Source organism: Prionailurus bengalensis, chromosome C1 (assembly GCF_016509475.1).
Source record: "Prionailurus bengalensis isolate Pbe53 chromosome C1, Fcat_Pben_1.1_paternal_pri, whole genome shotgun sequence".
Classification (NCBI taxonomy): domain Eukaryota; kingdom Metazoa; phylum Chordata; class Mammalia; order Carnivora; family Felidae; genus Prionailurus; species Prionailurus bengalensis.
In genome coordinates, this window is record NC_057345.1 from 77,405,867 (window position 1) to 77,432,927 (window position 27,061).

The following is a 27,061-nucleotide window of genomic DNA, read 5'->3' on the forward strand; positions in this document are numbered from 1 at the left end:
GGATGGTTTATTTCTGGAATGCAAGGATAGTTTAACATAAGACAATCAATCAATGTAATATACATTAACAAAAAATGAGGATGAAAACAACATGATCATCTCAGTTGATGCAGAAAAAAACATTTGAAAAAATTCAACATTATTTCATGATAAAAACATTCAATGAACTAGGAATAGAATGAAATCACCTCAACATAATAAAGGCAATATATGGAAAGCCCAGAATTCACATTGCACTCAAGGGCAAAAGACAGAAACCTTTCCTCGAAGATCAGAAACAGGACAAGGATGCCCATTTTTATTGTATCTATTTACACAGTACTGAAATTCGTATCCAGAGCAACTAGGCAAGACACAGAAATAAAAGGCATTCAATTTAGAATGAAAGGGAGTTATCTTTGTTTGCAGATGACATGATCTTATAGGCAGAAAATTCTAAAGATGCCACAAAAAACCTGTCAGAAATAAATAAATTCAGCAAAGTTGCAGCATTCAAAAATCAACATACCCCCTACCTTACACCACTTAACAACAATTAACTCAAAATGGATTTAAGACTTGAATGTAAACATGAAACTCCTAGAAATAAACATGGTATTGACATGGGTATTGGCAAAGGCTTTTTTTTTTTTTTAATTTTTTTTTAATGTTTATTTATGTTTGACAGAGAGAGAGAGACAGGGCACGAGTTGGGGAGGGGCAGAGAGAGGGAGACAGAATCTGAAGTAGGCTCCAGGCTCCGGGCTGTTAGCACAGAGCCCAACACGGGGCTCGAACCCACAGACTGCGAGATCATGACCTGAGCCAAAGTCAGACGCTCAACCGACTGAGCCACCCAGGCGCCCCAAGGGCTTTTTGAATATGACACCTTAACAAGCAACAAAATAGTAAGAGGGATTATATAAAATTAAAAGGCTTCTGTAAACCAAAGGAAACAATCAGAAAGTAAAAAGACACCCTACAGAATGGGAAAAAAATATTTCCAAACCATAAATATAAAAAGGGATTAACACCTCAAACGTATAAACGTACAACTGAATAGCTGGAAAACAAATAATACAATTAGAAATGGTGCAAAGGATCTGAATAGACACTTTTCTTAAAAGATGTATAAATGGCCAACAGGTACATGAAAAGATGCTCAATACCACTAGTGAGTAGAGGTATGCAAATCAAAACCACAATGAGAGAGGGGTGCCTGGATGGTTCAGTCAGTTACGTCTCTGACTTCGGCTCAGGTCATGATCTCCTGGTTAGAGGGTTCGAGCCCCATGTCGGGCTCTCTTCTGTCAGCATGAAGCCCACTTTGAATCCTCTGTCTCCCCCTCTCTCTGCCCCTACCCCATGCACACGCATGTGCTCTCTCTCAAGAATAAATGAACATTAAACAAAAAATTTAAAAACCACATGAGGTATCACCTCACTCCTGTTAGGATGGTCATGATCAAAAAGACAAGTAACAAATGCTGATAAAGACATAGAGAAAAGGAACCCCTGTATACTGGTGGTGGAAATGTAACTGGCCTAGCCACTACGGAAAACAGCATTTTGGTCCTCAAAAAATAGACCTACCCTAGGATCCAGCAATTCCTGGGCATTTACCCAAAGAAAACAAAAACACTAACTTGAAAAGCTATCTGCTACCTATGTTCATAGCAGATTATTTACAATAACTAACACATAGAAACAACCTAAGTGTCCAATGACAGATGAACAGATGAAGAAGTTGTGGTAAATATATACAACAGAATATTATTCAGCTGTAAAAAATGAGGAAATCCTGCCATTTACAACATGGGTGGACCCTGAAGGCATTATACTACGTGAAGTAAGTCAGAGAAAGGCAAATAATGTATGACCTCATCTACATGTGGAATCTAAAAGGAGAAGAAACCCCACAAATTCATGAAGAGACCAAATTTATGGTTACCACAGGTGAGGTGGTGGTGGGAGGAGGGTACTGGAGAAAGGTGGCTAAAAAATACAACTTCCAGTTACAAGATAAATAAGTACTACAGACAGAAGGTACAACATGACGACTATAATTAACACCACCTTAAGACATACAGGAATGGTGTTAAGAGAGTAAAAAAAAAAAAAAAAAAAAAAAAAGAGGTTAGAATGGGAGAGAGCCAAAGCATAAGAGACTGTTAAAAACTGAGAACAAACTGAGGGTTGATGGGGGGTGGGAGGGAGGAGAGGGTGGGTGATGGGTATTGAGGAGGGCACCTTTTGGGATGAGCACTGGGTGTTGTATGGAAACCAATTTGTCAATAAATTTCATAAAAATAAATAAATAAATTAATTAATTAATTAAAAAAAAATAAAATAAAATTTCAAAAAAAAAAGAGAGTAAACCCTAAGAGTTCTCATCACAAGGAAAAAAATTCTTTCTCATGTTTTGCTTTTTCTATTTTATCTATATGATGATGGACACTAACTAAACTAATGGCAGTAATCATTTGACAATGCAGCTGACCCTTGAACAACAGAGGTTTGAACTGTGTGGGCCCAGTTATAAGCAGATTTTTCACAGTACAATACTGTAAATGTATTTTCTCTTCCTCATGATTTTCCTAATAACATTCTCTTTTCTCTAGCTTATTTTATTGCAAGAATGGTACCTAACACATGTCACACAAAATGTGTGTTAATCAACTCTCCATGTTATCGGTAAGTCTTCTGATCAACAGTTGGCTATTAGAATTAAGTTGCTGGGGAGTCAAAAGGTATATATGTGGATTTCTACTGTGGACAGGGTCAGCACCCCTCACTCCCATGTTATTCAAGGATCAACTGGATATGTAAGTAAAACCATTATGCTGCACACCTTAAGTTTATATAGTGATGCATGCAAATTATATCTCAATAAAACTAAGAAAAAATTAAAAATAACAATAGAGGGGGGAAAAACAACATGCAAAGGTTGACTGCATTTCTCAAAATAAACAATGACCAATCTGAAAAAAAAAACCACTTAAAATGATACCATTTAAAAAACCATCAAAAAGAATACAGTATTTAGGAATAAACCTAATCAAAGAGGCTAAAGACTTACTACTGAAAAAACTACATTGCCAAAAGAAATTGAAGATGATAAAAATAAAAGACATCCAGTATTCATGGATTAGGAGACTTAATAACATTAAAATATTAATACTACTCAAGGTAGATTTAATCCAATCCTTATCAATATCCCAATGGCATTTTTGCAGACAAAAAATTTCATTCTAAAACTTACATGGAATTTCAAGGGACCTTAAATAGCAAAAACAATCTTGAAAAAGAACAAAGTTACAAGTCACACTTACTGATTTTAAAACTTACACAAAGCTACAGTAATCAAAACAGTGTGGTAGTGGTACAGACTACAGACTACACTCCCACATATAAGATCATACGATTTTTTGACAAGGATGTCAAGAACATTCCAAAGGGATAGACAGTCTTCCCAAAAAATAATGCTGAGAAATCTGAATTAACGTGAAAAAGGATGAACTCTTGGACTCTTACTTTCAAATGTTCAATCAACATCATATACCTGGAATAAATACCACCTGCTTGTACTATGTAATTGTTTTTACACATTATTTGGTTCAATTTGCTAATATTTTCTTGAGAATTTTTTGTGTCTAAGGTTAGAGATGTTAAGTCTACAGTTTTCTTGTTTTTGTACTTTCTCTGCCTAGTTTTGGTATCAGTGTAATACTAGCTTCATAAAATGAAATGGAAAGTGTTCCCTCTTCCATTTTCTGGAAAAGATTAGATATAATTGGTGTTAATTCTTCTTAAATTTGTTTAAAATAATTCTCCAGTTTGGAATTTTCCAGTTAAACTTCCATCTTGGCCTAAAAATTTCTTTTCTGGAAGTTTCACAATTCTAAATTCAATGTCCTTACTAGTTATTGGTCTATTAAACATTAATTGTGTATTGAGTAAGTTGCAGTTGGTTGTGTTTTTAAGATATTGGGCCATTTCATACTAATTGTTAAATTTATGTCCGTAAAATTGTTCATAGTAAGCTCTTATCATCCCTGTAATATCTATAGGGTCTACAGTGATATCCACCATTACATTATTAAATAGGTAATTTTTATCTACTTTCTATCTTTACCAGTCCTGCTAGTTTATCAAGCTTATTGATTTTTCATATAAGTAGCTTTCCATTTCAGTGATTTTTCTCTCTTTAATTTCATTTATTTCTACTCTTAAATTTATTATTTTCATCTTCTGTTTACTTTGGGCTTAGTTTGCTTTTCATTCTCTATTATATGAAATCTTTCCCTTTTCAAATGTAACATTTTAACACTATAAATTTCTCAACATTGCTTCAGCTGCATTCCTTGTATTTTGTTATGTCGTATTTTCATTTCCATTAAATTTCTTTTTCTGAGAATTTTTAAGCCATGGATTATTTAGAAGCAGGTTTAATTTTCAATAGACAGATATTCTCCTATTACTGACCTCTAATTTGATTCCATTATGGTCACAGAACACTCTCTATGATTTAGATTCTTATACATTTCTTCAGGCTTGTTTCATTGCTGAAAGGGGTTGTCTATCTTCATGAGTGTTTCATGGGCACTTGATTAAAATGTGTATTCCTATGTGGTTAGGTAGAATGTTCTATATGTGTCATTTAGATCCTGTTGGTTTATCGTATTCAGATTTTTTATATTCTTGCTGGTTTTAGGTCTAATAGTTTTATCAGTTGCTGAGAGGAGAATGTTAAAGTGTTCAATTATAACTGTGGATTTATCTCTTCCTTTTTCAACTTTATCTTCTTTTTTATTTTATTTTTTTAGTGTAGATTAGGGCTCTATCATTTGGTATATACACATTTAGGATCATTATGTCTTCCTGGTAGATTGATGCTTTTATCATTATTTAATGTACCTCTTGGTCTCTAGTAATTTTTTCTATTCTGAAGTCAACTTAACAGAAATTAATGTAACCATTCTTGCCTCTTTATTAAGTTAATATTTCCATGGTATATCCTTTTTCATCTTTTTGTTTCCAGCCTACTTATGTCATTGAATTTGAAGTAAATTTCTCGTAAGCTACATATAATAGAGTTGTGTCTTTTATCTACTCTGTCATTTTCTTTTTTTTGATTGATATATTTATACCATTGACATTTAAAGTAATTTCCAACCTGCAAATTAAATGTTCCTATTTACTTGTGGCAGGCATGACAGTGTTAGAAGAGCCACTTAAAAACCAGAAGAATAATGACTCAATATAGAGAACCTCACTAAACAGATATAAAAGGGATCAGACAAAACTTTATAAAACACAACCAAATAAATATTCTGGTGCTGAACAACAATTAAAATGAAAAATTCATTAGTGTATTTCAAAAGGAGATCTGAGCAAGTAGAAGAGACTATCAGTGAACATGAAAGTAGATCAATTGAAATTACACAGTCTGAGAAGTAGAAAGACTACAGAATGAAACAAAATGAGGCTAAGAGACCTGTGGACACCATCAAATGTACCAATCTATTTATAATGAGAGATGAAGAAAGAGAGAAAGAGGTAGAAAGAATATTTCAACAAATAATGGACATATATATCCAAAATCTGATTAAAGACATGAAACTGAACAGCCAACAAATTTAACAAACTCCAAGAAAGATAAACTCCAAACAGATCCAGACTAAGTCACATTAACATAAAATGGTCAAAACACAAACACAATGAATGAATAATTAAAGAAACAGGAGAGAAGTCATATACATTGGGCTGTAAGTAAGATTACAAGCTAATTTCTCAGGGTACCTGGGTGGCTCAGTCAGTTAAGTATTGGACTCTTGATTTCGGCTCAGGTCATGATCTCATTAGATCTCATTAGATCAAACCCTATGTAGGGCTCCACACTGGGCACGGAGCCTGCTTAAGATATTCTCTCTCTCGGGGGCTCCTGGGTGGCTCAGTCGGTTAAGCGTCCGACTTCAGCTCAGGTCATGATCTCACAGTCTGTGAGTTCGAGCCCCACGTCGGGCTCTGTGCTGACGGCTCAGAGCCTGGAGCCTGCTTCAGATGCTGTGTCTCCCTCTCTCTCTGCCCCTCCCCTGCTCATGCTCTGTCTCTCTCTGTCTCAAAAATAAATAAAAACATTTAAAAAAATAAAATTAAATTAAAAAAAAATCATATTATAAAAAAAAAAGATATTCTCTCTCTCTCCCCCCCACCCTTGCCGCTCCCCTGCTTGAACATGCTCTCCTCCTCTCTCTCTAAAAAAAAAAAAAAAAAAAAAAAAAAAAAAAGCTAGTTTCTCATCCTATACCATGGAGGCCACAAAGCACTGACATAATAAAGTAGAGAAAGAAAGAGGGGCACCTGGGTGGCTAGTTGGTTAAGCATCTTACTCTCGATTTTGGCTCAGGTCATAATCTCATGGTTTGTGAGATGGAGCCTCTTGTTGGGCTCTGCACTGACAGAGTAGAGCCTGCTTAGGATTCACTCTCTTCCTCCCTCCCTCTCTGCCTCTCCCCTGCTCACACTCTCCCACTCTCTCTCAAAATAAATAAACTTAAAAAAAAAAGTGCTGAAAGAAAAAAAATTGACCAAAAATTCTATACCCAGCAAAATTATCCTTAAAAAAAAAAAAAAAAAAAAAGGAGGATTACAACAGTCTCAGACAAATAAAAGCTGAAGATAGTTGACCACTAGTAGACCTGCCCCACAAGAAATGTTAAAGGGAATCATTCAGCTACAATGAAAGGACATTATATCATAACTCAAAGCTATCAAAAAAATAACAATGATAAAGGCAACTACATGTGTAAACATAAAAGCCAGTACTACTGTATAAAGTAACTTAGGACAGTAACAACAAAACAGAAGAACGATGGAGCTGTATAAGAACAGTTTTTACACTACTGATACAGAGCTGGTATTAATTCAAACTAGAATGTTATAATCTTAAGATATTAATTGAAATTGCCAAAGTAAACACAAGAGAACAACTAAAAAATACACATAAAAGGAAATGAGAGGAAATGAAAATGATGCACAACACAAAGACCAATTAACACAAAAAAGGCAATAATGGACAGAACTACACAGATTATCAATAAGACGAATTGGACGTACCAGACATATACAGAATAATCTACCCAACAACAGCAGAATATACATTCTTTTCAAGTACATATGGAACATTCTTCAGGACAGACCACGTGTTAGGCCACAAAACAAGTCATAAATATTCAAGAATGAAATGATACAAATACCTTTTCTGACCAAAATGGAATGAAACTAGAAATCAATAGCACAAAGAAAACTGGAAATCCACAAATCTGTGAAAATTTAACAACACCCAAACCACCAAAGGGTCAAAACAAAGAGAAAAAGGGAAATTAGAAAATACCTTGAGACAAAGAAAAATGAAAACACAACATAACAAAACTTGTGGAACACAATGAAAGCAATGCTAACAGGGGAAATGTATAGTTGTAAATAAGTTTAAAAAAAGAAAAAATCTTAAATCAACAACCTCACTTTACAACTCTAGAAATTATAAATGGAAAACATTAACACAAAGCTAGAAGAAAGAAGGAAATAATACACATTACAGCAGAGATAAGTGGATAGAGAACACAAAAACAACAGTAAAAACAATGAAACAAAAGGTCGGCTTTATGAAAAGATCAACAAAATTGACAAGTCCTCAGCGAGCTAATTAAGGAAAAACAGAAGACTCGAATTAACATCAATTCTCTTAAAACTCTTCCAAAAAATTGAAGAGGGGGAACATTTCCAATCTCATTCAATGAGGCCAACATTACTTATTCTGGTACCGAAGCTAGACAAAGACACAAGAAAACTACAGACCAGTATCTCTGATGAATACAGATACAAAAAATCCTGAACATAATAAAAGCAAACTGATTCAATAGCACACTGAAAGGATTATTACACCATGACCAAGTGGGATTTATTCCCAGAAGGCAAAGATGATTGAACACAAGAAATCAATCAGTGTAATATACCACATTAACACAATGAACAAACACTATATAACCACTCAATTGATGCAGAAGAAACATTTAACAAAATGCAACACCATTTCATGATATAAAAACATGGTAAAAAACTAGGAATAGAAGAAAACTACCTCAATATAATAAGGCCCATTTATGAAAAGCACACAAGTAAAAATCCCACTTAATGGAAAAGAAAGCTTTTCCTCTAACATCAGGAATAAGACAAGGTTGTATGCTCTTGCTACTCCCATCAAACATAGTACTAGAAATCCTCACAAGAGCAGTTAGGCAAGAAAAAAATAAAGCCATTCAAATTGGAAAGGAAAAAATAAAACTATCTCTCTTCATAGACAACCTTATGCAGAAAACCCAAAAGACACCAAAAAAAAAAAAAACAAAAAAAAAAAACAACCCCAAAACTATTATAACTAAATAAACAAATTCACCAATGTTGTAGGATATAAAATTAACGCACAAAAATCAGTTGTGTTGGGGCGCCTGGGTGGTTCAGTCGGCTAAGTGTCCAACTTCAGCTCAGGTCATGATCTCATGGTTCGTGGGTTCAAGCCCCACATCGGGCTCTGTGCTGACAGCTCAGAGCCTGGAGCCTGCTTCAGATTTTGTGTCTCCCTCTTTTTCTGCCCCTCCCCCACTCATGCTCTGTCTTTCTCTCTCTTAAAAATAAATAAATGCTTAAAAAAATCAGTTGTGTCTATACATTAACAATAAACAACCTTGAAACAAATTAACAATCTCATTTACAAAAGCATCAATAAGAATAAAAAAACAGGAATAAACTTAACCAAGGAGATGAAAGACTTGTGCACTGAAAATCATAATACATTGCTGAAGAAAATTAGGGAAAACACAAACGGAAAAATAACCAGTGTTCAAGGACTGGGAGACTTAATATTAATAAGTCCATATTATCCATATTATCCAAAGCAATCAACAGATTCAACATAATGACTATCAAATTCCCAATGGCATTTTTTGGGGGAAAAGTTGATAAATTTACCCTAAATTTCATATGAAATCTCAAGGGATCTCAAAAGTCAAAGCAATTTTGAAAAGGAAGAACAAAATTGCATGTCTTACATTTCTTAATTTCAAAATAAATTTGCAAAGCTATAGTAATCAAAACATTCTGGTACTGGCATAAAGACAAACAGACCAAAGGAACTGAAAAGAGAGTCTGGAAATACACTCACAAAACAGTGAAATGATCTCTGCCAAGGATGCCAAAACCTTTCCACAAAAACTGGATACTCTCTTCAACAAATGATGCTGGGAAAATGGGATAAACACATACAAAAGGGTGAAGCTGGATCCTTATTTTATACCATAAACAAAAATTAAACTCAAAATGAGCCACAGACCTAAATGTAGGATCTAAAACTATAAAACTCTTAGGAGAAAACATAGAGGAAAAGTCTTCGTGACATTTAACTTGACAATAATTTCTTGAATATGATACCAAAAACACAGACAACAAAAGCAAAAACAGACAAATGGAAGTACATCAAACTTAAAAACTTCCATGCATCAAAAGGCACAATCAGCAGAGTGAACAGGCAGGTAATCTACAGGATGGGAGAAAATATTACCAAATGTAGACATGGTAACTAGTTAATGTCTAAAATGTATTTTAAAAATTCTTGCAGAACAAAAAAACAAATAATTAAAAAATGGGCAAAGGACTTGAAAAGATGTTTCTCTAAATATAATCTACAAATGCCAACAAGCATATGAAAAAAATGCTCATCATCATTAATCATCAGAGAAAAGCAAATCAAAACCATAATGAAGTATCACTGCCATCCATTAGGATAGTTCCCTCAAAGAAATGACAGAAAATGACAAATGTTGGTGAAGATGTGGACAACCTAGAACCCTGTGAACTATTTGGGGGACTGTAAAGTGGTGCAAAAACAGGATGGAGGCTCCTAGAAAACTTAGAAATAAAACTATCATATGATCCAGCCATAACAACACTTTGAGGTATATATTCAAAAAAATTTAAGGAAGACTCTTGAAAAATATTTGCATACTCATGTTTATAACAGCACTATTCACAATAGCCAAGAGGTGGAAGCAACCCAAACATCTACTGATGGATAAATCAATAAAGGAAATGTGGTATATAAATACAATGAAATACTATACAGCCTTAAACAGGAAGAAAATCCTGTCACAAGCTACCAAATGGATGAAGCTTAAGAACATTATGCTAAGTGAAATAAGTCAGTCACAAAAAGGCAAATATTATATGATTCCACTTATATGAGGTATCTAAAATAGTCAAATTCATGAGAACACAAAGTTGAATGTGGTCACCAGGGGCTGGGAGGAAGGGCAAAATGGGAAGCTGTTGTTTAATCGGTATCGAGTTTCAGATTTACAAAATGAAAAAGTTCTGGATATCTGTTTCACAAAATATACTTCATAAGTATACTGTGAATATACTTAATACTACTGAACCATAAACTTGAAAATGATTAAGATGTGCATAGCAGCACTATTCACAAGAGCCTGAAGTTTTAAGCAACCCAAATGTCCATCCACAGGTGAATGGATAAAGAAACTATAGCACAGCCATACAACAGAATGTTATTCTTATTCAGGCATAAAAAGAAATGAAGTACTCATATGGTACAACATGGATCAGCCTCAAAAACATTATGCTAAGTGAAAGAAGCCAGACACAAAAGGTTACATACTATACAAGGCATTTCATATGAAATATCCAGGATAAGCAAAGTCATAGAGATAATAAGCAGATTAGTGGTTGCCAAGGGCTGTGGGTAGAGGGAAGAACGAGGACTGACTGCTTACTGGGTACAGGGTTTCCTTGCGTGTGATGAAACATAATGAAACTGATTACAGGTATAACTGCACAATATTGTAAATCTAAAAGGTCACTAAATTTTATACTTTAAAATTAATAATATATTTTAGGTTAATTGTACCTTCAAGAAAAAAAATCAATTGCATTTCCATATACTAACAATGAACATACAAAACCTGAAGTTAAAATCACAATACTATCTCCTTAATGAAACATAAAATACCTGTGTGCTGAAATTACAAACGCTAATGAAAGAAATAAAGACCTAAATAATGGAGAGACAGATTGGAAGATCAATCAATATAGTATAGACTTATTCTTCCCAAACTGATCTATAGGTTTATTACAAATCCTATCAAACCCTGGGAATGATTTGATAGACATAAACAAGCTTATTTTAAACTTTATATGAAAAGGTACAGGCTTAGATTAGCTAAAATAAACTTGAAAAGAATAAAGTGGGAAAATCATTACAGCATATTATATCACAGTATACTACAACATACTATACACTTAAATTACAACACAGTGTACACCTATAATCGTCAAAACAGCATGGTACTAGATAGACATATAGACCAAAGGAACAGAATAGGAACCCAGAAACAGATCCACACAAATATGCCCGACTAATTTTTGACAAAGCTCCAAAAGCAGTTCATAGAGGAAAGATAGCCTTTGCAACAAAATGGTGCTAGAGAAATTAAATGTCCATAGGACAAAAAAGAACCACAAACTGAATCTTACAACTCATAAAAAACTAACTCAGAATGGATCACCACAGACTTGAATGTAAAAAGCAAATCTACAAATTTTTTAGAAAAAAAAAAAATAAGGAAATCTCTTCAGGATTTAGAGCAAAGAATTCCTAGACCCTGACAACGAAAGCACAATTGAAAAAAAAAAAAAAAAGATAAACCGAATATCATCAAAATTTGAAAATTTAAAGACCTTGTTAAGAGGATAAAAACACAACTTACAGACTGGGAGAAAGTACTTAGAAACCCCTTATCTGACAAAGGACCAGTAGCTCTAATATATAACTCTCAAAACAACAGTAAAATAAATAAATAAGCAATCCAATTAGAAACTGAGCAAAAGACATGAACAGACATTTCATTTAAGAGGAGATAAAAAATGCAAAAAAATCACTTGAAAAGATGTTGAGTATCATAAGCCATTAGGGAAATCCAAATTAAAAACACAATGAGACATCACTACACACTTTTCAGAATGGCTACAGTAGAAAAAAATTCAAAATTACTTCTAGCACCTAATGCTTGCAAGAATATGGAGAAACTGGATCACTTATTTACTACTGAAAAACAATTTGGCCAGTTGTGATAAAACTAAACATGTAGCTAGCATTTGTACTCAGCAACTGCACTCTGGGGCATTTATTCTAGAGAAATCGGAACTGATGTTTATACACAAACCTGTACACAAATGTTCATATGAGCTTTATTTGTAACAGCCCCCAAATGGAAATAATCTTGACTTTTGTCCTTCCATAGGTGAAGAGTTAAACTGTGAAACACTGACACCATGGAATACTACTTAGCAAAAAAACAAATGAACTAATCAACGTATATATACAACTTGGATGAATCTTGAGGGAACGGTCCTGATAGAAAAAAACAACACCAAAATGTTGTACATTTGTATATACATATGATTCCATTTATATAACATTCCTGAAATGAAAAAAAATTACAGAAATTGCAAACATTATTGCTTACAAGGGATTAGGGAATGGGGAGAGAGGAAGCAAGTAAGTTATGACATGGCATCATTAGGCACTGTTGGAAGGGAAGAACATAGAAGGAATGAAGTATAAATATGTATGGTTATAGGGAAATTTAAGGGGGAGAATATTACTTAAATAAAAGTATAACCTTTTATAAGGCTAGAAAAACTAACTTGTCTGCCACTCTTGTCATCTAACTAAAAATAAAATTTGATTAGATATTAAATATTATATGTAAGTAGTGACATTATTCAACAAATATTTATTGAGTATCTCTGTAAGAAGAACTACTCTAGATGGTGAGTATACAATGGTGAACAAAGCAGGCAAGGTCCTACTCATATATAACTTTTCTCCAAATGATTTTCTCTACCTGCCCCCCCCCCCCTACATACCCCTCCAAATGATTTTCTGAATCATGAGTAACCTTAAATCTTCAGGACAGTTTTAACCTAAACTTTGCTACTCAGACTGAAAAATGTCTCCATCACCAAATATTATCAGAATTCATATTTAGCTACTATGTATTAGACAATGTTAATGGAAATCCAAGACTTAACACATTTAACATACTCTTAGCAACTCAAGTATCTTTGGTAAGATTCCTGCCATCAATAGTATGATTATTTATTCATTAATGGTATTAAATCTTGTTTAATTAATAAGGAGAGGCCAGAAACTCTAATAAAAACAGCATCGCATAAATCTGTAAGGAGCAAACCATTTTTCAATAATCTTTAAGTCTTTTTATTCCCCCCTACCACCACTCTGAAGTCAGGCCAGTATTCTCCTGCTATTAACTGGTCGTCCTGAATCCATCTAGCTTCTCCAATCTGTTCTCCACATGTTTTTTTTTTTTTAATCTTTATTTATTTTTGAGAAAGAGAGACAGAGCATGAGAGGTGGAGGGGCAGAGACAGAGGGTGACACAGAATCGGAAGCAGACTCCAGGCTCTGAGCTGTCAGCCCAGAGCCCCACGCATGGCTTGAATTCATGAACCATGAGATCATGACCTGAGGTGAAGTCAGATGCTCAACCGACTGAGCCACCCAGGTGCCCCTATTCTCCACATTTTAATTAGGGATGTTTTTCTTTTGTTGCTGTTTTTTTTTTTTGTTTTTTTTTTTAATTTGAGAGAGAGAGTGAGAGAGCGAGAGAAGAGCGAGAGAGCACACGTGGGAAAGAGGGGCAGAGGGAGAGAGAGATTCAAACACAGAGTTTGATCCCATAACCCTGGGATCACGACCTGAGCCAAAACCAAGAGTTGGATGCTCAACCAGCTAAGCTACCCAGGTGCCCCAATTAGGGACGTTTTTTCTAAAAAACAGATCTGATCATGTTACTTCTTCACATTTTAACTCCTTAAAATGATGTCTCATTAGAGTTAATCCAACTCCTTTATTTTTTTTTAATGTCTATTTGCATGTCTATTTTTGTCTTTAATGTCTATTTAATGTCTATTGACAGAGAGCAACAGATCATTAGCGGGGGAGGGGCAGAGAGAGAGGGAGACAGAATCTGAAGGAGACTCCAGGCTCTAAACTGTCAGCACAGAGCTTGATGTGGGGCTTGAATTCACCAACAGTGAGATCATGACCTGAGCCAAAGTTGGATGCTTAACCGACTGAACCACCCAGGCAACCCAATGCAAACTTCTTAAAATGGTTTATAAAGCCCTCAATAAAATATCTTAAGACTTACTCTCCCTTTTATGTCTTGACACTACCAGCTCCCCCCCCCTCCATGTAGGACTCTACACCCAAGATATGCCACATTTTTGGGGTGCCTGGGTGGCTCAGTCAGTTAAGCCTCTGACTTGATTTCAGTGGGGTCATGATCTCATAGCTTGTGGGATTCTCTCTCCCTCTCTCTTTGCCCCTCCCCCACATACTCTCCTTCTCTATCAAAGTAAACATAAACAATTTTTTTAAAAAAGATACACATTTTTTTTTCAGTTGCTCCAATCTTCCCTTTTTTCTCTCATCTTTTCCACATGTTATTTCTTTTGCTAACAACAGTCCTTCCCCAAATTTTTATCTAGATAAATCATTAATAGTTCTTCCAGGTTTTAGTTTAAATGTCACTTCTTGGCATATTTCCATTCAATCATTCAATAAATCTTTACTAAATGCTTATTGAGAGTCAAGTGCTATACTCCGTGCTTACATACTAGTAAATAAAACAGACGTGGTCCTTGTCATCCAGGAACACAAACTCTAACAACACTAATCACATTTTATTGTAATACATGTTTCGTCATCTTTCCTCTTCATACTAATAACTAGTATCAGTTACAAGCCAAAACCAATGTAGCTGTAATAACCAACTCAGAAAACAATGAATAAATCAATAAAATCTTAAGTATACTGATAACTGATCATATGACAGATATACCCATAGTTCCCAGCCTTGATAGAAGACCCTAAAATGTTTCAAATATCTCTTTAATGGTCAGTCATCTCAAAAGAACAGTAGATTAGAGGTCAGAAGACTTAGGTTCTAATTCTTCTATCTCTGCAATTCTCTATCTGACTTCACACTAGTCTTTTATTATTTACAAATCACATACTCTTAAGTACAACAGTGTAATATGTAAGCGAATGATCAGTATGGAGTCTTTCACAGTATAATTTATTTCTTGACTGGTTCAAAATTAGACTTGTTAAAAAAGTTTAGGGGCAGCTGGGTGGCTCAGTCGGTTAAGCATCTGACTCACGATATTGGCTCAGGTCATGATCTCACAGTTCATGAGTTTGAGCCCCACATCGGGTTCTGTGCTGATGGTGCAGAGTCTGCTTGGGATTCTGTCTCTCCATCTCTCTGTCCCTGCCCTACTTTGTACACGCACACTCTCTCTCTCTCAAAATAAATAAATAAACTTAAAAAAAATTAAAAAATAAAAATAAAGTTTGAAAAACAGAACAAGGAAACCATTTAAATAATGACTTCCAAAACTATAATAAATTATAAACTTTAGTACACTTAAGAAAATGCCAGTAACTTTGATAACACGGACATCCAGTTAAATGAAACCATTTTATAAAATAATTTCTAGCAACTAAAATAAGACTTTTAGTTCATACTCCCTCTGCCCACATTTTCCCAAGGCCATCCTACAATCAAAATCCTACTCTTGTCTTCAAGGCCCAACTCAAACACCACCTTCCTTCAACAAAGCCCCTCCTGATCTTTCCCTTCAAAATTCCCTTGTTAGTGCAACTATACTCCCCTATATACACCTGACAGTATTATGTTCATGAGCTATAATTAGCTATATGGCACTGAGAATTCAAATTACCAATGCACACTTAACATATAGCAAAGTGCCTAGAACATTATGTTTCAGTTAAGGCTTACTGAATATCTTGTTTTATTTTGGCACCTCTATTTATAGTTTAGACCTACCACAGAAGGTTAAACTATAGTAATATCAAAATTCTTTGGTTTGACAGGGCAGTTTTATGGTTCCCTGTTCACACACTGGAATGACATTCGCCACTTAGCCTTTAACTGTCAAGTTGAAAACCACTTCAGATTTGAGGATAAACTTTTATAACAAGTACAGGTCTAGATGAAACTTTCTTTGAAAAAATAGAATGAGAAAATAGGTTCCAAAACAAATCAATGCAGCCTACTTAACCTTTTAGACAAATTAAAAGACAAAGTGAAACCAAGGATGAGTTTTTCAGAGGTATAGGCAAACAGATATAATCATATCCAGGAGAAAAGGCATCACACTGGAAAATACTACACAAAAAAATACACCCCAAAGAAGGCAATAAAAACAATTCAGAGAAAGCCATCATAATGTTATGGATTTTCTCAGCTCTTTTTTTTTTTTTTTAATCTTAAATTTAGTAATTTCTACAAGCTAGATAAGAGACATTTACAGCTTATCACACATGCTGAGGGTGGTAAACACACACATATACATACACACACATACACACACACAGTTTTCTAAAGCTTTAGTTACAAGAGACAACAGCTTTTGAGCAGCATGTTATTAATCTAAATTTAATTAACCTAATATTTAGTAATGGTTTTTGTTTTTATTTTATTTACAGACTACACTAGCATTAGTTGGGAGCAAATTGCAAAGAAATCCATCACAAGGAAATATGTGTTCTAAGTAAACAGTATGAAGGTAACAAGACAAACAATCTGATTATTCAATAGTAAATAACTGAATGCAACACATAAAACACAATAGTATGTTAATTGGTGGATTTAACAATAAAGGAGAAAAATTTTTGCCAATTATATATTCTTTGATGGAATTAAGTTACGATGAAGGGGACATAGCACACCTTTGAGCAATCTCACAACTAAAGGAATACACCAGCCTTCTCTAGGCTCAGACCTCGTTTGTGGCAACATAGCTTAGCACGCCAAGAAAGTCAGAATTGTCATAAATACAGGGCCCATTATGGTGCCTCTCTCAGGAAAATGGTGAAGAATAATGAAATAAGCCAGCACATCAAGTACACTTGCTCCTTCTGGGGCAAAACCAAGATAAAAAGACAAGCTGTGGGGATCTGGCGTTGGGATTCCTGCGTGAAAATGGTAGTTGGTAGTGCCTGGACCTGCAACACCACCTCCACTGCCACAGTAAAGTCTGCCATCAGAAGAATGAAGGAGCTCAATGACCACAGAAACTCTACCATTTGAAACACTGCTACACTATAATGAGTGGGTTTGTTTTGTAGCAAAATTACTTTGGCTTGTTGTTAAATTTATTAATTTGATGTTTCAATTTGTGTCCCATTAATTTTGCTTTCCCAAAAGACCTAGAAATTTAAAATCCTTCTAATTAAAAAAAAAATGCACCAATAAATACACTTTTCACTGATTAGACTGACATGGATTAAAACACAAGTTAAGGGGCGCCTGGGTGGCGCAGTCGGTTAAGCGTCCGACTTCAGCCAGGTCACTATCTCGCGGTCCGGGAGTTCGAGCCCCGCGTCAGGCTCTGGGCTGATGGCTCAGAGCCTGGAGCCTGTTTCCGATTCTGTGTCTCCCTCTCTCTCTGCCCCTCCCCCGTTCATGCTCTGTCTCTCTCTGTCCCAAAAAAAAATAAACATTGAAAAAAAAAAATTAAAAAAAAAAAACAAAAAAACCCCACAAGTTAATATTCAGTGGGGTGTGGGGAAAGAGATATTCTCAAACACTGCTAACAAAAATGTTGTGATACAATCTTATTGCAATTTTGCAATATATATCAGAAATTAAAATGCACATATACACTCACCTGCAATCCACTGCTACAAATTATCCTACATTCTCACACAATTCCAATAATTTAGTGAAATATATATACAGTGAAGAATATTGATTACAGCATTATATAAACAGGAAAAAACCCTGAGATTTACCCAAGTATCTCTATCAGTAAGGAAACAATTATATTAAATGTAATACATATATGGAAAAATGTCCAAGATATAACTGGCAAGTGGAAAGAGAAAGATGCAGAATATATACCTGTTCTTTCTGATGATTTATGGGGAGTACAGAGCTGGGTGAGAGAGGGAAGTTTTACTTATTGGAAACATTTCTATATTATTTGCTCTTATGCAAATAAGCTTATGTGACTTCTTTAAAAAATAACATTTCCAAAATCCTAAATGTTACTTGGCAATATATTTGAAAAAGGTAAAATGCACATTGTGCAATCTCATCTAGAATGAAGAACATATATTTTTGTTAATTTAAAAGTTTTCTTTTTCACATTACAACAAAGGGCAGCACAACTACACTGCTACTAAAGTGAAGCATAGAGAGATTAATTTGAAAATTAAGGAAATTAGCTAACATAAGATAAATATTCATAAAGAAATTCAAATCCTTGGACTTAGGAACTCTGCGAAATGAAAAAAGCAGCTGCTGACCATATAAAATATTGAAGGGCAAAACGAAGGGGAAGAATCTGAAACTGAGGTATACCTATCAGCTTCTGAGAAGAAAAACTAGTCTAAAATCTTTCAAATACATGTTAAGTCAAACAACCTCAAGGTTAAATTTCTCCGAATACTCAAATTTTATCAACAAGAAAACTAAACACACTTCACATCCATGATAAAATAAAACAAATAACTGAAGTTCTACATTTGATAAGATCTATGTCTATGAAAATCCTTGTAGGGATCAGAAGAAACAGCAGGAGATGGGGTCAATGTCCAACTCTGTGTTCAACCTTTATGGCAGAAGCTGCAGAGAGGAAAAGCAACAAATTGATCCCAGTGGGGAAGAACCTCTCCTTGCTTTGGACTTGCTAGAAGGCATAAAAATCCCCCAGGTGACTACAACAGCCAACCCAACTAGCCAAATTTCAAACATGGAAGAAAAAAAAAACTAGTATAAAATGCTTTAAAATATTCTAAAAGCTTCATTTCTTAAGAAAGTGTATTATTTATATATATTATAGACCTACAAAGGTAAAACAAAATTTTTAAAAATATTTTTCCTCAAACAGCAAGCTTCCTAAGCTACAGAAATCAAAAATGTTATCATAGTTCCAGACTATGATTCAATTTCCTTCTCTACTCCAATATTGTTTTTTACCCTCAGGAAAATGAGAAAAAGTTTTCTTTATTAGATGTGACCAGTCTTCCTAATCTTCTGCTTGTATTAGTCCAATACATCTTTAAAAATCTTTAAAGAAGTAAGTAGCACAAACTCACAAAATGAATACCATTAGTACTAAACACTCCAATTGCCATAACATGGATTAATAGCTTCATTTGAAAAGAATAATCAAAACTAACACGGTTTTCCTTAAGGTCTCAACTAAGAACATTACGAGCCATTTTCTTCAACTGGACTGAAAGAAGACTCGAGGGAGGTTTTATTTCTCCTTCCAAAATGTCTATAATGCTGCTTCTGTATTGCCTCATTGGCTCCTTCATACAGCGCAATAGCAATTGAAGTGCCAATGTCCTCACCCCATTCCAGCCAGTATTCTCAATCCCTACTTGTCCGAGACAGAACTCTATTCAGTGTTCTATGTTTTACAAACATTCATTAAGTACACACAGTACTCTGGCACTGTGCTACTAAGATAAGTAAGACATTGGTGGTGTCTCCCCTCAAAGAGCTCACCAAAGTCCAGTAAAGAAAACATACTACTGCGGAAGTGTTACGTCTGGCTCAAAGGACAAGATAATGCTTCAGATGGACTATTTCAGGAGATAACCTGACAACGAGGAGGAAGGACAATGGCAGCTAGGGAGACAAGGGGCTGGGGAAGAGTGACAACATTTAATCAGGACTAAAACTAAATATATGAAACATCATACTTATTTTACTCAGATAATTCTAGCATTCTGGAATAGCTGCAGTGAGACCATTGTCTGCCATATTACAGAGCCTACATTTTCTTGCGCAGGTGACAGGGGAACAATGAAGGGGACAACTAGAGGGGAAAAAAGCAATGTAGAATGCTGGCAAGTGAGGTCAGAGACTTGGAGAATAAAAAAAAATTATAGAGAAAAAAATATGTAGCATGGAATATTACTCAGCAATAAAAAGTAATGAACTTCCGATACAACCACATGGAGAAAACTCAAAAATACTGTTGATTGGAAAAAGCCATACAAAAGAGTATAATGTCATAGAATTCTATATACATAAAATTCAAGAACAAGCAAAATTAAGCTATGCTGATAAAATTCAGAAAGATGCTTACCTCAGGGGGAAAGGCACTGGATTGGAAAGGCAAGAGTATGAGGAATTTTCTGGGCAATGAAAATGTTCTGTACCTTGACCTCTATGGTAGTTACATGTGTGAACATATATGTAAAAACCCCATTCAGCTCTATACTTTAAATTTTACCACATATAAATTACAACTTAATCTATGTAAAAATGTACATATTTTACTAAAAATGCATACATAATTGTGGTAGAATAAGGCCAGAATAAATTAAACCAGTGTCATCCCTTAAGCAATATCTGACTTTTAAGAAATCAGAATAAAGGTTCTAACAGACACTGTATATTCAATTAGCAAACAAAATCCCTATAAGACGTTATGTAAAAAAGTCTAGCTTCTTTTCCCCTACAAGAAGATATACAGGCAAGTATTCTTTATAATAAATGCTGTGAAAACAGTGTACTTTTCCCAAAGAAAAGAAATAGCTCACTATAAACAAAAAAAATAAAAATTTTCTATACAGCAATACCTACCTTACAAGAAGTACTATAAAGATTAATAAGGCATGAGAAGCAGTTAACACAATATAGAGCACAGTAAGAACTCTTCACACTGTCATTACAATTATTATGTAATAGCAATAAAAGTGAAACTCTCCTTCCAATTATGCCTAAACCACTTACTGAGAATACACTGTTTAACTGCATATTACTCAACTACAGCACTTCTCACTCTGGGCTTTTTTTTTTCTTTTTTTAACTTTGAAATCAGCAAGTTTCTGACAGCTGAAACATCTGGTTAGATTGGAGAAAGACCAAATTAACTACAATTTATCAAAGTATTCTTTTTAATCTGCTTATATCCTGAAGCCATGTTCACTTACCAAAAGACAGCAAATGTATCCTTTTAACATCTCAACAGCTTATATTATTGAAAACCCATATACCAAACCAAACAAGTACATGATCACAATTCAATTTCCTGAAAATCAACAGTCTTAAAAAATTAAAGCAAAGCACAATGCTAAATTAGAAAGTCATTCAGTACAAATATTCATAAGAAAAATATTATCATTTACAGTTCTGAACATTATACTAACATAAAAAAAACACAATTTGGCAAATTTAATCCATTTGTAGAAGGGCTTCGTTAATAGAAACAAAAAAGTAAAATTCACAAAGGCAAAAACTACTCAAGTACTATCATCCACTAAGAAAACATTGAAACAATCTAGCAAATCTCTTACTGAACTGGTTTCTGAATAGCTAAACCAAATGCCAACTCAATTTTCTATGTTTAATAGTCACTGGAAACTGCATTAAACTCAACATAAAAGAAGGAAAATGAAGAATTTAGTTCCACAATTTCATAGCTCTACTGTTACTTCCACCAAATCAACTGGAGCAAGTACATCTAAGTCAGTTCTTCATATTTCAAAATTTTATTGAAAAACTCATTAATTCTGAACTTGAAGACACATTTTTAAAACATAAGATTTTGTATTATTCCTACTTTGATACGTAACACTTAACAAAATCTTCTACTTACCTAGATTTTGTCTTATTAACATCTCGTTGCAAAAACAATCTCATTCGAAATTAACTCAAACCTGAAAAATACATGCAAAGACCATCATTTAGTTTTCTGCTTCAGACAGAAATAAGTACATTTCTATGACACACTTATTGTTTTAAATTAAAAACTGCAAATATAATTATTTTCTTTATATAACATCTATCTGAAAAAGTCATTCAACTAAAACACGATCACTTTAAACTTTTAGGAAACTTGCTAAATACTACCTTTTTGATGAACTGAAATATATTCAAATGAGAAACTTAATCTTTCTAGTTATCTTTAAAAAAGATTTACAACATGGGGCACCTGGGTGGCTCAGTTGGTTAAGCATCCGACTTCAACTCATGTGATGATCTTGCAATCCGTGAGTTCGAGCCCTGCATGGAGCTCTGGGCTGACAGCTCAGAGCCTGGAGCCTGCTTTGGATTCTGTGTCACCCTCTCTCTCTCTCTGCCCCTCCCCTGCTCACACTCTGTCTGTCTGTCTGTCTGTCTGTCTCTCTCTCTCAAAAATAAATAAACAATAAATAAAATTTTTTAAAGATTTACAATAACTTATTTTGATTAATTTTAATAGCATAGCAATAATTAAAATCAGTATTTGTTAAAACACACACTTCTATCTAGATGTTTGTCTAATACTATTACATACATGCCAAAAAGTACACCAAAAAGCTGAAGATAAAAATACAGTATGAGATGGCATAAAAGTATACACTAATAATAACTGTAATAACTAACAACGATTATTTGCTAAATGCCATGGGCCATTATTCTAGAAGGCAGTATATACTGATACTCTCTTACTTCCTCAATTTAACCTACAATCTAGCATAATGTGACCGCCACCCCAACATTCCCTTATACTTGAAAAATTATGTACCTCTAATTTTTCACATTTCACAAATTCTGAAAACTCAGTATGTCTTATTCTGTACTCTACACATCTCCTCTCCTTACCTGAAACAAGCTTGTTACTCTTTTAAATTCTTATTCCCCCAAAATGGCACTACCATACCTACTGCCATTCTCACCTAGATTACTGTAACTGCTCTATTTCCAGACTATCATCTCAAATTCATCCTTCTCAGAATCATATAAGTCCTCATTTTCAAACAGCTATCCTGAAGATGTCACATCTATGCTTCAAGTCCTTCAACACTACTCATCAATGATCTTATCCTTATCGATTTATCCTCAATCTTTACTCTCCCATTCACTCCAGGTTTCTAATACTAAACCCCTTCAACTCCCAGAACAGCTCCCACGCACACTCAACTTTCATGCTTTTTAACATGGCAAACTACACTTACGGTCTCTAACTTTGGTAACATATTTTTTACTAGTTTTGCAATATTCAAATATTAGTTTGAATATTAGTTATCCTGAAAGATCCTTCTCTAATTTCTTCAGCGATGTTGTGTTTCTCAATTGCTATTAACAACTGGTGATAGCTCTGTATCAATTGTTTACTTGTGTGTTTTTCTGAACTACAGTGTGGACACACTGAGGCCAAGAAGTCATTCAGCTTATTTCAGCATTTTCACTGGATGGTACGTGGTAAAAGTACAACAATGTAGGCTGAATGAAAGATAAGAAATTTTGTGTTGTATCCCAAAATGTACATAGGGGAATAAGTAAAATTCAGGCTAATGAGTTTAATTCACATTTCCAGGACTAGAGAAAAAAAGTTCGTATCACTTCTGAATACAGTAACATTACTTTATGAAATAACTACATCTAAGTAAGATACAACTGACAAAAATCAGACCAATGCAAACTTCTATAGAGTAAATTAATTAATTTCACTGATCATCAGTACCAAGATTTTGGTTCTAAATGTTTGCATCCCTACTGAAAACAAAGTTTGTGGACTATAATTCCCGGACTAATTAAAGTATTGGACTTAAGCAAAAAAGAGTTGGAGAAGAAGGTGAATATGGTTTTAATACTAATAATGTCAACAAACTAGAAAGGTGGTTCACAAACTTTAGCATACATCAGAATCACCTAGAGAGCATGTTATACAGACTGCCAGCCCCCACCCTCAGAGCTCCTGATTCAGTAGTTCTAAGTTGGAGCCTAATAATTTGGATTTCTACTAAGTTCCTAAGATCATGCTGCTATTTCCAGGGCCACAACTGAGAATCACAGGCCTGGAGTTTTCTACATAATGTCTAGAAGAGACAAGAATATTCTCTCTGCCATCCACTACCACCAATCTTTACCTACCCAGAACTGGATACTGTGACCTATTGCAAACTAAACTATAAATCAAAGTGAGAGGACTAAAAGTCCACTAGGAGTTGCTGAGTGTGAAAGGATGAAAAACAATGGCCCTGCAAAAGAGAATGCACATCCTAATACCTGTGAATATTACCTTGTATGACCACTCCTCCCAAAAGAAAAGTCTTTACAGATGTAATTAGTTAAAAATTTGAGATGGAGAGAATACCCTGGATTATCTGGGTGGGCCCTAAGTACAGTCACATATATTCCTGAAAGAGGGGAGACAGGGAAATGTGACTATACAAAGAGAAGGTGAAGACAGAGTAGAGATTTGAAACACTGGCTTTGAAGATTGCAGCCACAGTCAGGAATGTCAGTAGCCACCAGAACTGAAAGAGAACTTTGTAGAAAGTTTCACCATTTCTTAAAGTGTCAAATATACAACTACTACACGTATGATCCAGTCATTCCACTTCTAGGTATCTACCCAAAGAAATGAAAGCATATGCTCATATAAAAACTTACAAACGTTCACCTTTATTTGTAATAACCAAAAGTTGAAGGAAAAATTGTCCACCAACATGTGAACCCTTACAGTTTTACAATGGAATAAGTAGGAGTGAACTAATGACACATGCAATGTATATGAATTTGAAAATAATTATGCTGACTGAAAAAAATATAGACAAAAAGATTATATACTGCATAAGGGAGGAGCAATAAATATGAAAGGATTAAAAGGGGCACAAGTAAAGTTTGAGGGTAAAGGATAAGTTTATAATCTTCATTGTGGTGATGATTTCATGGGTATACACAGATACGAAATGTATTCAAATTGTACACATAAAACATGATTTATTACATACCAATTACACTTCAATAAAACGGATTATAAGATCACAATATACAAATATTAATAAACTTGGGAAAACAATGAAATCTCTAATTAAAGAAGTTAGAGTAACAATAATGAATACAAAAAGAATATTGTCATTTATAACCAAAAAAGAGTAGAGGTGAAAATAAATCCTCTTTCAACATCTACAACTGGTACTACAATTTTGGTAATTCAATGCATGAACGATGCTTCCAGAATGTCATTAGATATATCCAATGAAACATACGTAACTAGAATCATCTGGACCTCTGAACAGATTGACATATTTAATTTATACTTGCCTAAACTTCTATACACAAACACAATTCCTCCTGAAATATAATAAAGGTCAACCTGGAACTAAACAAATATAGAATGTTAATTTTACATCATGAATCAAAAATCTGTCTGCAAAAACAGCTCCAATTCTACACTTCCCCGTTATTCATGCATTTGACAATGAGGCTTTGCAGTTTCTCCCATCAAGAGGTAGAGTGTTTTCCCCTACCCTTAAATCTAGGCTTCCTTATAAGGAAGACCAATAGAATGTAACAGACGTCAGTTCACAAATTCTGAGCTAGACCTCAGGAGACCTTGCATGGTTCTTCTTAGAATCCTGCTACCATCATGAGAACAAGCCTCCTCTAATCTGCTGGAGGATAAAAGGACAGCCCAAATGTCCCACCACAGGCCACCCTAGGGAACTCAGTCAAGAGCACCAACGCCACCTTCCTGACCTGCTGCTGAATGCAGACTCATAAATGAGTCCAGGCAAGACCAGAAATACTGCCCAGCTGACTTACAGACTTGTTTTAACAATAAAGGTTTGTCTTAAACCACCAAGTTTTAGAGTACAAGTAAAACCCTGAATTGCAAGTAACTTGGTCTGTGAGTGTTCCGCAAGACCAGCAAACATTTCTAATAAATTTTAAAACAAGTGATGTCTTGCAATTTGAGTAGTAGGTGACACCGAATGTCACATGATCAGAACTGAGGCAATGGTTCTTGAATTTGCTTTGCTATACAAGTGCTTTGGATTATAAGCATTTCCACAACAAATTATACTCACAAACCAAGGTTTTACTGTAGTCTATTACACAGTAACAGCAAACTGATACAACTCAATCCTAAAGAAACCAAATTAAATTATTCTTATCCCTAGAAGGGTTATTTTTATTTTTCTTAAGCATTTAAAAGGATTTTTAATGTTTATTTTGTGGGTGAGGGGCCGAGAGAGAAGAAGACACAGAATCTGAACAGGGGCTTAAACTCACGAACTGTGAGATCATGACTTGAACCGAAGTTGAACACTCAACCAACTGAGCCACCCAGGAGTCGCTAGAAGAGTTATTTTAGATTAACAATTGACCTCAATTTTTGAAGGCAAGGAAAAAAGAGACATAAAAGTCTTTTTTATTCTTTTATTAGCAGTGACTCTACAAAACATCTTGTGAGTTTGTCAATTTCAAGAGACATATAAACTGAGCAAAATCCTTTTTACAAGTAATGTTACCAGTCAACTATTATTTTTTGTGAAATTCTGTTGCGAGACAGCTTTACTAGATATAACCATATAATGAAAATTTTCAGGGTCCTCCAAAATGATCTATGAAAACTATTAACGAGCAATCTGCTATCTTACCTAACATCTTTTTCCGATTTATGTTAATGGCACCCTGCCTGCCCATTAATAAAACACTCTTCACTCAACTGTTAAAGTGGCACCATAGGCCTCCGGACTGAGGGATGAACAAGTGGCATCCAGGCTGATGAGAATTCCTCAGGCAGCCGCAGCAATTTGTTCATAGATGAGGAGGCAGGCCAGTGTGGGAAATTGGGAATCCTTCCCAGGATGTTTCCAAGTACTAGGAAAGATACACTCTTCAGTGGAAATAATAGCCATGAGAATTACGTATGTCAGAGCAGCCAGCAGCATCTCTGCCAGGTCACAACATACTTAGTAATGAAGCCACCATAGAAAAAACCCAAGCCAAAAGCTTTAATCATTACCATAATGACACTATATGCACCCATCAATCCAAACATTCTCGAAATAACTGTAGTAATAGCAGAATAGTAAATAACATCAATCCTCCTACTGAAGTACCTACTAGAGAAACTGAACAAAATATTTTAA

At 34.7% G+C, this 27,061-nt stretch overlaps 1 protein-coding gene across 6 annotated transcripts in view; it reads right to left on the reverse strand.

Moving 5' to 3' along the window:
- Positions 1-27,061, reverse strand: part of ZNF644 (zinc finger protein 644) — a 107,413-nt gene that overhangs the window by 54,804 nt on the left and 25,548 nt on the right. For all 6 annotated transcript variants that reach the window (XM_043575541.1, XM_043575543.1, XM_043575540.1 and 3 more), the window contains one exon: positions 21,790-21,850. In XM_043575541.1, coding sequence (XP_043431476.1) covers positions 21,790-21,833 — 44 coding nt within the window. In that variant the 5' untranslated portion in view covers positions 21,834-21,850. The remainder of the gene's footprint in view (positions 1-21,789; positions 21,851-27,061) is intronic.